The 13,353-nt window shown below is 35.9% G+C and overlaps 1 protein-coding gene across 6 annotated transcripts in view; it reads right to left on the reverse strand.

The window, feature by feature from the left end:
• The window catches only part of SORCS1 (sortilin related VPS10 domain containing receptor 1), a 287,728-nt gene that overhangs the window by 98,619 nt on the left and 175,756 nt on the right, over positions 1-13,353 (reverse strand). For all 6 annotated transcript variants that reach the window (XM_084525016.1, XM_084525015.1, XM_084525014.1 and 3 more), the window contains one exon: positions 12,632-12,790. In XM_084525016.1, the coding sequence (XP_084381142.1) occupies positions 12,632-12,790 (159 nt within the window). The remainder of the gene's footprint in view (positions 1-12,631; positions 12,791-13,353) is intronic.

The raw sequence follows: 13,353 nt of genomic DNA on the forward strand, positions 1-13,353 counted from the left end.
AAACTTGCTATCTAACTCTTTGTGATACTCTCTGGTAATCATGTAGCATAGGACAACTGTCTTTAACATTGTTAAACTTGTGGTACAGACTAGATGTATAGCATAACACAGATGATATGCTATAACCTACCCTGGCTCTGACAACATATATACAGACTTGCCTTCCTTGATATCATGTTGGAAGGTCAATCTCTTTACAGTTACCAGTAACCATCTTTAGAGAAGGTTTTCAATGTGGAACAAAATAAGTGCTCTAACATATCCAGATTTTGCATGCAGGACTGACTGAATTTAAATAGCACAGGTAACTTGTACCATGGAAACCTGCAACTCTCACTTTGATCCTGCAAACAATGTGACACCATCTTCTAGCCTGGTTACACAAACGATAACCAAATACATCAATCACATCAGAAAATCTTTCCACAATAAATACCAAATAAGACTGAGAAAGGTCAGGGAAAAAAAAAATAAATAAAAGCATGTACGAGTATTCAAAATACATTGATATGTCTTTGTGGAACAATATACAAATTGTACTTTTACAGAGCACTTACAAACAGCTGCTCTCCATAAATCCTGCCATCAGGTGATTCTCAGAAAGACAGTAGAGTGGGTGACCACCCAGGTTCTGTTTTTCTTTTGCTTTATTTTACTTCAAAATTTTCGCATAGAAGCAGTAAGAGGCAGTCAGCCCTATACTTGTCCCGTAGGTTCATTCCATTTCCCCTCCATCGCTTGCTTGACAGACATGGACAATCCTCTTTTTGGGCAAGGAAAACTGTGAACTGTCATTTCAGGACACCACTTCAGAGGTTTTGCAAGAAATGCAAACAACCTGAATCATTATGTGCAATCCTTGATTGATTTTTTTTTTTTTTTTTGGAACAAGCAGTGACAGAGGACTGGCAGAGAAAAAAGGAGAACATATACCTAAGAGAATCACTGAGCAAAGAAGATGATTTTAAAGCTTTGAGTGGACCGGAAAAAAAAAAAAAAAAAAAAAAAAGAAAAGGTTTGAATGTATTTTAAAAATTATGAGACTCTGATTTAAGAAAATTTAAGATCTACTTCCTATTATGCATTATATTGCCATTGGGAATCCCTATTATGCATTATATTGTCACTGGAAATCCCTACATTCTTCAATTTCCCTAATGTAAAACCTTGGAAGGACATGGAAAAACTAATTACATTTGTTACAGCAGTTTGGTAAACAGTATATATTGAAATCTACTTTAAAATACGGAAGCTGGATATTCACGTCTTTGTTCTCATCTCCTTTTTTCTTGAACACTGTCAAAGAAGAGACAGGGAAGAAAGGAGAGAGAATAGAAGATAACCAGATTAGGCAAAGGAAGGACAGTTTAGCTTTGTGGATAGAATTGCATACCCTAATACATGTAAAACTCCAGTGGTGAGTCTCTCACTTTTATTTAAGTACAGATAGATTTTTATTTGAAACTTTACAGCTCACTGACCCTAACAATAACTGAGAAAAAGTCATTTTTGAAAATTAATCTTTTAGGACATGTAACAGTGACTTTTGAAAAGTGTTCTGAGGTTGCCTGATCAAGAGCATTACCATTACAAAATGTATTTTTCCCTTTCACATCCAAAATTCATTTCTAGACCTGTTTTCATAATTGCACAAGAAATACAAACTAACATAAGAACAGCAAGTAGCTGACAATCTATCTCACCAATATAAATATTTTCCTTTTTATGTCAAAGCAGTTTCTTCCATGACAAGTAATGTCTGTACAGTATTTAGCAATTTCATTTTTAAAAAAGTTCAAGTCATCGCACAGTAAAATTTCATTTAATTTATTAACAGGGAAGTAATCCAAAAAAAAATCAGCAAACACCTCTGTGCTTCCAGATGAGGCACATGTAGCATGCAAGATTGCCGGGGACACTAATATTCAGTCAGCTGAAATCATCACAGTAAATCTTGTCTTCACCCTACTCCCTCTCTAGTTTCTCTGAGCACAGCTTTCAGAAAATTATCACCTTCCTGAATTTGCCGTTGATAGTAACAGTATCCTGAATGAATTTATCATAGCCTGCAGAAGCTTTATCTGTGTTTGTATAGCATCCTCCTTCATCATGCAATCTCACTGCGGTGCCAGGTGGTTGAACATCCCCAGTGCCACAACTTCCCTCTGTCTCTTTCAGCACAAGTATTTGGAGGGGTTGTTCACCTGGTGCATCCGGTGATTCCCCTGACAGAACAGAAAGTGTGATATTGCACAGCACCAAGGGAACCCTGCTTTTTCTTACTGTGTGCCCTGAACAGGAGAACTGAGTAAGGCAAAAAGGAGAGACATACAAGTCATACAAATGTTTCAAAGGGAGGACACAGTTACAGCAATTCGACTATGTCAGGGTTTTCTTCTCAAAATAGAAGCCAGTGCCCAGTGAGCTGAGGAAAGCATGTGAGAAAAAGATATAGCTCTCAGAGGAATATATCTGCTCCCTGGGAACTCATGCCCAAAGCTCGTGTTGTCTTTGATGAGACACTTTAATAACCCGGCTTTAGAAGCTTTTCTTCCTTTGCCATTAGTTCATCACCAATCTCAGCCTTTACTCAGCAGTGCAAGCAGTGTTAACGTATCTTTAGCGAAAGGGAAATTCCCTGATTTATGCAACACCTCCAACAAAAGGGAAAAAGATCCTTTGCATTGAGGATTTTTTTTTCAGACGTTTTATTCACTTTCACTATCATTCGCTTTAGACTGAGTTTATTTAGTTGTACCAGAAAAAAAAAAAAAAATGTTTGTAGGGTAGCTTTTTTGTCATGTACTAGATATGACACAGCTGGGATTATTTTTTTCCCCATTTAGCAATTATAGTGCTCATATGGTTATTTTTTAAACCCAAGATCATATTTTGTTGTTGTTATAAAAGCTCATTCTCTCCTGGGACGATTTCTGACAGGTTTCTACATGCAGTCCCTTCAGAGATGACATTTTATTTTCTTTGGCAAGCACTGCTGTTTGATGACAATTTTCATTATGAGACTGAAATTAGATAATGTTCTCTGCTACACTCTTTTTTCAACCACAAATAGAAAAAGAACTTATTACAATGTATGTTCTCATCTCAGGGCCAAGTAGTAATCTGGCATTTCTGTTTTCACTAAGACAAAACCGTTATGAAGTACAAATCTGGTATTGATCTCTCAGATTTGACCCTTCTTCATCAGGGGATAATTCTCTTCTGCTTTTTCTTCTATTTTGTGTTTATTTTTCTGTGCAATTCCTGGAAACTTAACAGTCATTGACTTTTTTTTCTTTGTTCTTTTTTTTTTTTTTAAATCCTAATATACTGTGAATTAGAAATCTACCAGCTATCTCTTTCAGATGGGAAAGTTGAAATACAAAAGAAAATTAAAGTCTGTCCCAAGGTGACAAATACCTTTTGATGCTGAACAGGGATTTAAATAAACCATCTGAAATGCAAGCCAGTGCCCTAGCTATAGAAAGAATCTTCTTGCAACACTATTCTCCTTCTGGAACAGGGAAAATTGACACTGGGAATCTCAACTTCTTTCCTGATCATTATCCAACAATACCTGTATGCTACTCACACACTTCTGTTAATTGTTTCCCAAATTGTGTGAGAAGCATAAGAGCTGCTCATGTATTTCACAGTCACAGTGTAAGCTTCACCTTTACATTCTTTGAGATACATGAGTAACAGCAGGTTAGAGTTACCATGTAATCTTGGCATTCCCTTCTAATTTCCTAATCTGTCCATCACTAGTTTTAGATTGAGTAATTTATTTATATATACATATATATATATATATTGCATTTGGGCCCATATTCATGGATATAATTTTCATTTTGAGGCAAATAAAAACAGTCTAATATACAGTTATTTTTAAACTCAGAAAACATAATTTGTAAACTGGCAACAATTTTCCTATAATGTGATGAAAACAACGCAGAAAAAAAAAAAATTCTCATATATGTTTGTAGTTTTTTTTTTAAAAAAAAAAAAAAAAAAGGATTTTGTGAAGAGGAAGAAAAAAACATAAATTCTTAATAAAAGTAAAATGTTTAAGAGAAATGAGTCAAACTTGATTGGTTTATTTACTTTAGTTTGTGAATTTGCACTATACAAAGTGTTTTAATTCCCAAATACATGTTGAGAAAAAATGATGTTTTTTTTCCTAAATGTTCCATGAAGAATAACAGGCATTTTATTTGACTTTACTGATCAAGACTGAAACATCACTTCTAGAAGGGAAACTGTGTACTAGGGAAGAGAAAAAGAACTCTACGTTTTTCTTTACTTCAGCTCTTGGAAATCTCTCTAAAGCAGGAAGCTCTTAACATCTTCACTTCTGTGATTTTTGTGTGGTTCTAGACACATTCTGTCATGCATCTTTCTTTGTCCTTCCATTCTGTATTGTATAGAATTAGCATCGGTATTGTATCATCATCTAACCATGAGCCGGTTCATACATATAAGAGCTCTGTCCCCTTCCATATTTTTTCAAGCCCAGTTTTATTCTCCCCTGGTTGGCCCACATATTGTGTCTCCAACACATGTTCTCTTGCAGTCAGATTTCTACGCTATTTAGAGTAAATTTCATCTACTGAATTTACTGTATCTACTGCATTTACACAATATAAAAATTACTGGGGCTGTCAGTAACTAGAATAATACTGGGAAATTACAAGTGCAGGTATGTGTAAGGACAAGTTTCCCCTATAATAGGGACTTTATAAAGGTTTCCATTATTCAGAATGGTGGAAATTAGATTATTTTCCTATATTATTTCTAATACTTTTGTTTTTCATACACCGAGCAGCACATCAAAGAGTTAGGAGTTAGAATTCTGTGTACATTTACTTATCTCAGACGGATTACAAAGGCAACCACCCTCACACTAAAGTGAATAAAAACAAAATTCAATATCTTAAAAGTCAGGGAAATTAGACAGAGTATAGCTGAACACATGGCAGCTTTTTAAACCTCATAAGCCATAAGGGACCATTCAAACCAGAGTACATCTGTCCTAACACAAACTCTTTGCGTGAAAAAAGACAGAGTCCCAAAGTTGGAAAAGCCAGTGTTAGTGGGCATAATTTTGATTCAAGAAAGGTGAAGTTTATTTGCAGATTACAGAGGAATAACTGAATTAAGTTAGAATGAAGTTTAATTTCACCACTGTCTTTTCTTAGAAACAGGTCTTTAACAGATACTTGGAAAAGCAATATCCTAACGCTTTGTATATTCAACAGATCCTCAAAATATGGTCTCAAACTCCAGCAATCCTGGGCTCACAAAATATTGTGGCATGTAAGGTTTTTCACAGTCTAACACACTTCATGAAGAATCACCTCTTTTTGCTTATTTTAAGTTTGTCTCCTGACAATTTCCTTTGAATGAAATGCACTTTGTATTGTAAGAGACAGTGAACAATAGTTTCCAATTTATTTTATAAATATTATTTTCCATAATGGCCTACAGTGTGAACTTTACTCTTTCCTCTGGAACAAGAAGGTTGCTCTTGGAAATGTTGGATTATACGGAACAATGGTTCTGTAATAAGATTTCTACATTTCATGGGCTTCAAAACCAGCTTTGAATATTTCACTGAACTCTTACAAAACATTTCAACAGATGCCACTGATTCCCTTCCTTGCATTATTCATCAATTTCTAGATACTTTACAAGTCTCTGAACCAAAATACTACACTTTGAGCCACAGTATTAATATCAAGGAAGTCAATATTAACTTATAAATTATACATATTTATAAATATATATATATTATAGAGAGAGAGAATATGCATATATAAAATACATGTAAGTTATAAGTTAATATATAAAAAATATAACTTGACTGTAAAGAAATGATTCAGTAGCTAGTGAACTGCCTTAATAGTTCTCCCAATGGAGAGAGGTATCTCAAACAGAAACTTACTGCAAAGAACAATCTTCCCATCGTTTCATAGGTAAATTTTGCAAATCTCCACTGAAAAACTATGGAAAAATTGTAGTGGCTCATCCTTCAGACATTTCCCCTAAAGGGATCATGTGAGTCTCAAGCACTGTAAAACATGAGACCTTCACTCACTTTTATGGAACTAAACCAAACAACACTAACTGAGCATTCATTTTCCTAACTTACCAGAAGTCTTTGGTTTTGTATTTTTGTGTATCAGTCTAAAAGTGCTTTAAAACTCCAAAACAAGTAACTAAAATATGAGATTTGAAGGCAATTCAAATTTGAAGGCAAAAATTTTTTTAGGCATCAAACAAATTTGATGCATATTGACATAATCACCTGTGCTATGGGATTCCAACCTACAGAACTGTTTGTGTATTTGGAATTGACCAAAGCATGAAGTTGAAATCCTCTGACATAAACTCACATTTTCAGAACAAACACAACAAGTTCTTAGCAATTTCATAAAGTACTGTATCTGGGTGAGCTTGGGAGATGCACTTTAATAAAATTTCACTGTGAACCACGTTTCATTTACCAGCAGTGAATTTTCACTGAGATTTTCCCAGCTGAAAATCTGGGTCTTATGAATTCTGGCTGAATTATGTTTATTTGGCTGTTGAGCCTGACGGGTAACAAAGCATGGCATCAACCAGATGTTGCTAGAAAATGCAAACTTGTATTAAAGAAAGCAGTCCCCATCCCTACTCATTTCCAATGAGCTCTGTGCTCCCCAGGGCCAGCATGTAAATGCTACCTGCAAACTCACTGAATTCACCATATTTTCACAGTAATCTCTATATCATCCAGGACAACAAAGAAACAGTTACTCATCTAATATCTGACCTTGAAAGCAAGGTTACACATATGAAGTATTGAGAATCTGAATGACCCACCAATTCTGATAAAATACCACTTGAAGGGTCATGCTAATCAAGATTTACCATCACCTCTCTCATCTGCTCTCAAGAGATTCATTTTCAGAGCCAGAGCTTTCTGCCAAACATGAATCCCTTGCAGCCTCAGCTTCATTTTAACACCTACATAGCATGGCTGCAGACATGACTGAGCCATGGTGTCCATCGTGTCTCATTATTTGGCATTAAAACTAATGGTGTTCTGGTTATGTGGAAGTTTACAAGCAATTGTATTAGCGTGATGTCTCCAGTGCACTCAATCCATATGATAAACGTGGAAGAACACACAATTTTACCAGCAGATACTTAAAGGAATCTGCACGGCCAGAAAGAACTATTAGTATCACCAGTCTGTTCTCCAAAGCGATGCTGCAGAATCTTAGCTGCTAACTCAAGCAAGAGAGAGAATTATTCAAGCCAACAACTGATGGCTGAGCTAGACTGTATCTTTTGGAGACATGTCCAATTCCAATGTTTAAACCCTTCTTGAAAAACACTGAATTTTAATTCCATGATGAATTTATCACTCTGTTGGTAAATTGTCATAAAGGTTAATTCCTTTCTCTGCTCAAAAAAGTGATATCTGTAACAGGCAAGAGGCTATCCCGCACTTGCTTTCTGTGGTGCTGTAAATTTATTAGGTTGGTTCATAACTTTTTAGATAACTGAATTAAAGAAATGCATTTTGTGCTAAAAATATATATATATATATATTGAATGAGAACAGAAAATGCTTATTACAGCAGATTTCAGGGGTAAGTGTCAGAATTACCATACACACATACATAGTTTCATATTTGAAAATAAAGTACTTTTTATCATTTTTACTATAGTAGAATCTATGACTCCAAGTGAATTTAGTGTTGACAGGTCCTATGCATAATAAGAAACTGGAGACACATAGGAGCATGCAGTCAAAACAAATGACAGTCAGAAAAGGGAGAGAATCAGTTACAGAAAAGTGAAGGGAGTTGCTGAAAGCTACAGAGATCACTGGCAGACTTAGTTATAGCAAACACATTTCCTTATTCACAATCCATTGCACTTTCCACTTCTGAAGAAAAGAAAAAGTCAATTTTCTTGCAAGTAGGAAAATGGGAATTATATATAGAAAGAAAGAAAAAAAAAAAAAAAACTTGCAGAGAAACATGTGATCTCCCCATAGCTATATAGCATCCAAGAACCCCAAAGCAGCAAATGAACAACTTCTGTAAGGGTACAGAGGGCTCATGTTTGTGCAGATGGATAAGCAAGGACATACTGATTTGCCTAAAGATGAGTGAGTCAGTGGTAGAGAGCAGTGATTCTGTCTTTCCTTCTCTTTCACAGATCATGCCTATGGCCCAGACATGCATCTGCCTTTCTGGACAGACAAGCTGCTGCTAGGTTTTGTTATTTTTATTTTTTTTTTCACACTTTTTTTTGTTTGGTTGTTTTTTTTGGGAGAGTGAGGGAGAAGGGGAAGGTTTCTTTCTTGTGTACCTTTAACATCTATATAAACTCATTCTATATAGCCTAGGTAGATGAACACTTCCCTGCCTTAAAGACACAAGTATGAAAAGTAACAGAGAGTTTCAGTGTAAACAAAATGGCTTTGGTGCCACTTAATCTATCTCACAAAAGTTACTGATCATCTTCACCTGGTCAAATATCTACCTCAGAACAGAGAAGAGATGGAAAGGAAAGTAAACCTCTTCATTTACTCATCCTGTGTTGACAAAGCTTTTTTAGTCTGGGGTGCCCTGACTTCCAAGAGTATGCTTAAAAAGACAGAGGACAAGCAACAAGAATAACTCCATTTATTTTATTATTATTATTATTTAGCCTTTGTTGCTATTTCTTGAGTATCTTTGCACATTTGTTCCTGAGCTAGGCAATTACGATTCTGCATTGCATCCATCTGAATTGTGTTTCCCAATTTCACCCATATTTCATCTCTCCAAATAGCTCTGTTATTCCTGTCTGATTACTAACTATTCCTCTGTGCGTCTGACCCATCTAAATAGTAGAAGATGTGGAGACATGAAGTAGAGACTCTTACTTCCACCCTCTGATTTCACAGCAAACTACTTCTGAAGATTACATAGTAATACTTAAGTAATACTCCCACAAAATACAGCCCCTCATCCTACAGGCAAGCTGATTAAACCCACGAGAGCTTGCACATACAAGACCTCCAACAAGACCTTACAAGCAGCGCTTTACAGTGTCTGAAGTTTCCTCCTGATTTGTAACTCCTCTTACACAGAAAACAGAGAAGCATGCAGTAGTTCTGCAATTACGGGGTAAGAATCAGCCATGTAACAACTGTACTTTCAGACAGAACAATGAATGCAATCATGAAGCAATTAGCACAGGTGGCTACTTTTTTTTTTTTTCTCCTCTCCTCAGGACTGGCAGGAAAAAGTCATAACTGAATAAGGCACTGGCCTGTCAGCAATGCTAATTCAAGTCTGCTGCCCAAGGCAGAGACAGAGAGGAAAGATGAGTACAAAAGCAACTGAGTCACTGAAGCTTAATGAGTAATTGCTGAACCCCAGTAATTAACCACATTCATCTGCACACAACACCCAAGAAACTGGGCTGTAAAATAATTTCAGTTAACATAGATTTCCCTACCACTTAGTAAATCTCTATTCATCCAAACAAAAAAGATCTGTGGTGCTTATCATAGTGATAGACTCAGTGGGCTGTAAAACGATTGAGGCTTGATGCTTTGTGACCCATTTCCTGCTCATTACAACTGAGCAATAAGAGGCATGCACTAACTGTTGAATTTGCTCTCACCACTACTGAACTGTTTGAATCACTTCTTAGAGTCAAATAGTCCAGTCCCAATGTGATTCCTGTCTCTCCAGCTCTTTGCTCTATTCACCACCTGATTTTCCTGGTCTCACCTGCTGCAATGACAAGATGTAAATGATGTAATAATGACTTGGCTTTCTGGAAGGATGTAAATGAGTTTTCTAATTGATTCTCACCTCCCTCCCAACTGCCAACAGCAGTATTATTAAATGAATTCAACAATCCTAACTGGTCAGAATATAACTTAAAGAATCAATGAAACCTCCATAGCCTCTTCAGTCCATGCATGGTATCTAGGTCAGTGTAAATTCTTTACCATGCAGCTGTTTCCCTTGCTTCCAAGGGTGTTTCTTGATCAGTCAGCACACAGTGCCTGGAATCCAAGGAGTAATGTTTCTCTTTCCTTAAATACAGCCTTAGCAAGAGAATGTTATATAGCAAACTGCAATATCATTTGTTCCAAACTGCCCCACAGCTCCCATTGCAATTATCTAGATATCCACAGGACTACATAATTACTCTGAGAAAATTCTGCCTTTAGATATGCAAAAATGAAACCAGAGGGAGACATTTACACTTAGCCACAGGCAGAATTTGACCCTTAGTTTGACTTACATTTAATTTAGTCCAAGCTGATTAATACTCCTTGCCTGTTGGTTATGCTCTATGGTTCTTGGCCAAAGATTGTTGAAGTCAGAAAATATCTCCATTAGGCTTCACAGTAGAAACCAGTCCTGTGACTCATATCTGTATGGAGAACTTTTAGAATTCTATTTCAGAGCTAATTGGTACAGATATACAGTGCTACATGATTTTTTCTTGCAGCTATAGTACTGAATTCCCAACAGCTATCCAATTTGCTAGTCAACATCATAACACAAAGAAAATTTCACATACAGAATACATCCTCTCACTGAAAACACCCTGTACACACACCTCCCACACCAACTCCATGAATTCAGGTTAACACACAAAAGGGTCCTTTATTCCCATATCCAGTTTGTTTGTTTTTCTTTTAAGAACTCTGTAAAAGAAGAGTGGGAGTTTCCTATGGAACGGTGACAATATACTTGCTGGTAGCCATCTACCATAAATTAAATGAGCATTAGCTGTATGGACTCTAATTCAGAATTATTTCCTGAACAGGTTGACTATCCCAACAGTATAAATTTATTTTCAACTATATCCTGACTCTATTTGACAAATTTACCATTAGAAGCGTCATTGACCTTCGCACAATAAATCTCTTGTTACCAATACACATTAACTTTTATTCCAAAGGGTCCTAAAAGACAGCATATACAAGATTCTGTTCTCTTTCATATCATTCTAGGGAATTGAATAGCCACAAGGGAATGAAAACATTTTGACTTTCTCTAATTACATACCAGAAATCACACCCAGAAATCTCTTTATCTGCACCTTCCACTGGAACAGATAATAACCACACTACATTCCACAAAATGCTACAAGAGAAGGGTAAGTGAAAAATATTGCATGTAATTGACTCTAGAGAAAGAATTAGGCAGGCATGATCCTAACATTCAGTTTTGGAAGGATATAAAGCTACAGGGCTGGAATTGTACTGGTTTTGAGCTTAAAGTGTAGGACTGAACAACTATTCCAAATGTTCCTATAAAATCATTTTGTGACCTTAGCTAATTATTTAACTTCCTCATGCCTTTATTTTCTCAGGTATACAATAATATTAACTACAAAACTAACTTAGGCGAAAGGAAAAATAAGTTTTTAATCTTTATATAATGAATAACTTGAAAGACATCATAGAATTCAAACTTTTATGCTGATACTTTAATAGATTATCTGAACAATTTAACTGATATTTTGATTATTGATTAGATTCAGAATCTCATAGATTAATTATATGTAAAACAAAAAAGATACATCCAAATCACTTTGTATGATGGCTTGCAAACAATGCCAAGACATTTCACTCTGTTAAACTTGTTGGGAGCTTAGCTAATTGTTTTGGTCTGTCTTTTACTCAAAAGCAACAAGAAGTCAACATCTGAAATCCAACATTTCTCAGAGCAGTTTGCTCCAATGGCCCTCAGCTTCACAGTTGAGTTTATCTGCAATTGACTCCTAGCCATCCATTCTCATTACAAGTTTCTTTGCTAGATCAGAAAGTTTACTTGTACGTGTCATCTTCTCCATGAAGATATTTATATACAATAATAGAGAATCATAGAATGGTTTGAATTGGAAGGGATATTCCCCAGGTTAAACAACCCTAACTCCCTCATAGCTTCCTTTCAATCTGTTTTTTGGTAAACTAAACAGATTGAGCTCTATAAAGTCCTTCAAAGGAAATTACTGACTTGTGCATATTGATATGTGTGATTTTCAGAAACTGTTAACAATGAGGTCTCTCACAGTGAAGTCCAATTCTGGTGTATCAAGTCTGGCATCAGTAAATTTCACAGCATTCAACTGATGGATTACCCATACTGAAGGAACTGGCCTTCAAAGGAAATTGATTCACTTCTACTTTGAAAATATGCCAATCAGATAGCAACAAATAATCTCTTATTCTATTCTTGGATCCGGTACCAGAATGGCATGAGAGAAGTGTTAAGTAAGAGGACAAATAACCAAATTACAAGTTGCTTTTCTTACCGTGAAGGATCTTAGATATATTCTCTTCCCATTGCCTGTCCCATGATATTGCCAAAAGGACTGGTGAACAAATACAGGCTGACAAGTCAGTCATAGAGGGCTAGGCCCAATGAACCCATTAGATGCCTATGTCCTTTACTTTGCCCTACAGATCAAGGATTACTCAATGTCTCCTGCTGGAAATACTATCTTAGTTACCCCAAAGACTGTTGTCTTAACTTTGCAGCAGTTAAGTAGGAAGATGGAGAAATGCCAGGTTGTTCCTAAGCAAATAAAGCAAAATGCTACCAACAATTCTTACCTTTTGATCTTGACTATATGCTAAGATCCAATCTTCCTGCTTCGGGTGGAAGAGCAGACTGTGGATGTAGAAGTTCAGACGGTATTTTTGATAGGTGGCACCTTCATCAGAACTAATCAATAAACTGCTCTCAACCTCTGGGTCAGTCAGCAGCATAATCTATGGAAGGGAAAGATGGAAACACAGTGGTGAAGAGAAATCAAAAGACAGGAACTTCTGATAATCTTAATAAACAATTTGTTTCAGTTTGCTTCAATCCAATATGAAAACTAAGCAAAGCCAACCCTTCAATAAGGAAAACAGTATATTTAAAATATATACATATGCACATAAGATACAATCAAGATACAATCAAATAGGTAAAATAACCATCACTAGGTTAAAACAGACCCAAATGAAGTCTATGCTGAAATTATCAGAAAAATCAAATATGAGATTTGCAATTCAAGAGTGAAAATAAGTTATTAAGTAACCACAGTAGGCTGCTAGGGTCTTTTTGAATCATCTATTGGAGAAGCAGATGAAAAATAAGGTGTTAATAAGAAAAAAAAAAAAAGAAGAAAAAAAAAAGAGGGGTGGGGAGGACAGAGACACACACAGAATGATCTCTAATGGTGAGGTTTGTTAGACTGCGGCAGAATTTTTAGAGAAAATGACAGTTTCATTGCCTGAAATGTTATAATCTGGCTGTCTGCAAGAAGCAATCTTGCTTTGGCAGAAGA

Source organism: Aythya ferina, assembly GCF_964211825.1.
Source record: "Aythya ferina genome assembly, chromosome: 7".
In the NCBI taxonomy this organism is placed as follows: domain Eukaryota; kingdom Metazoa; phylum Chordata; class Aves; order Anseriformes; family Anatidae; genus Aythya; species Aythya ferina.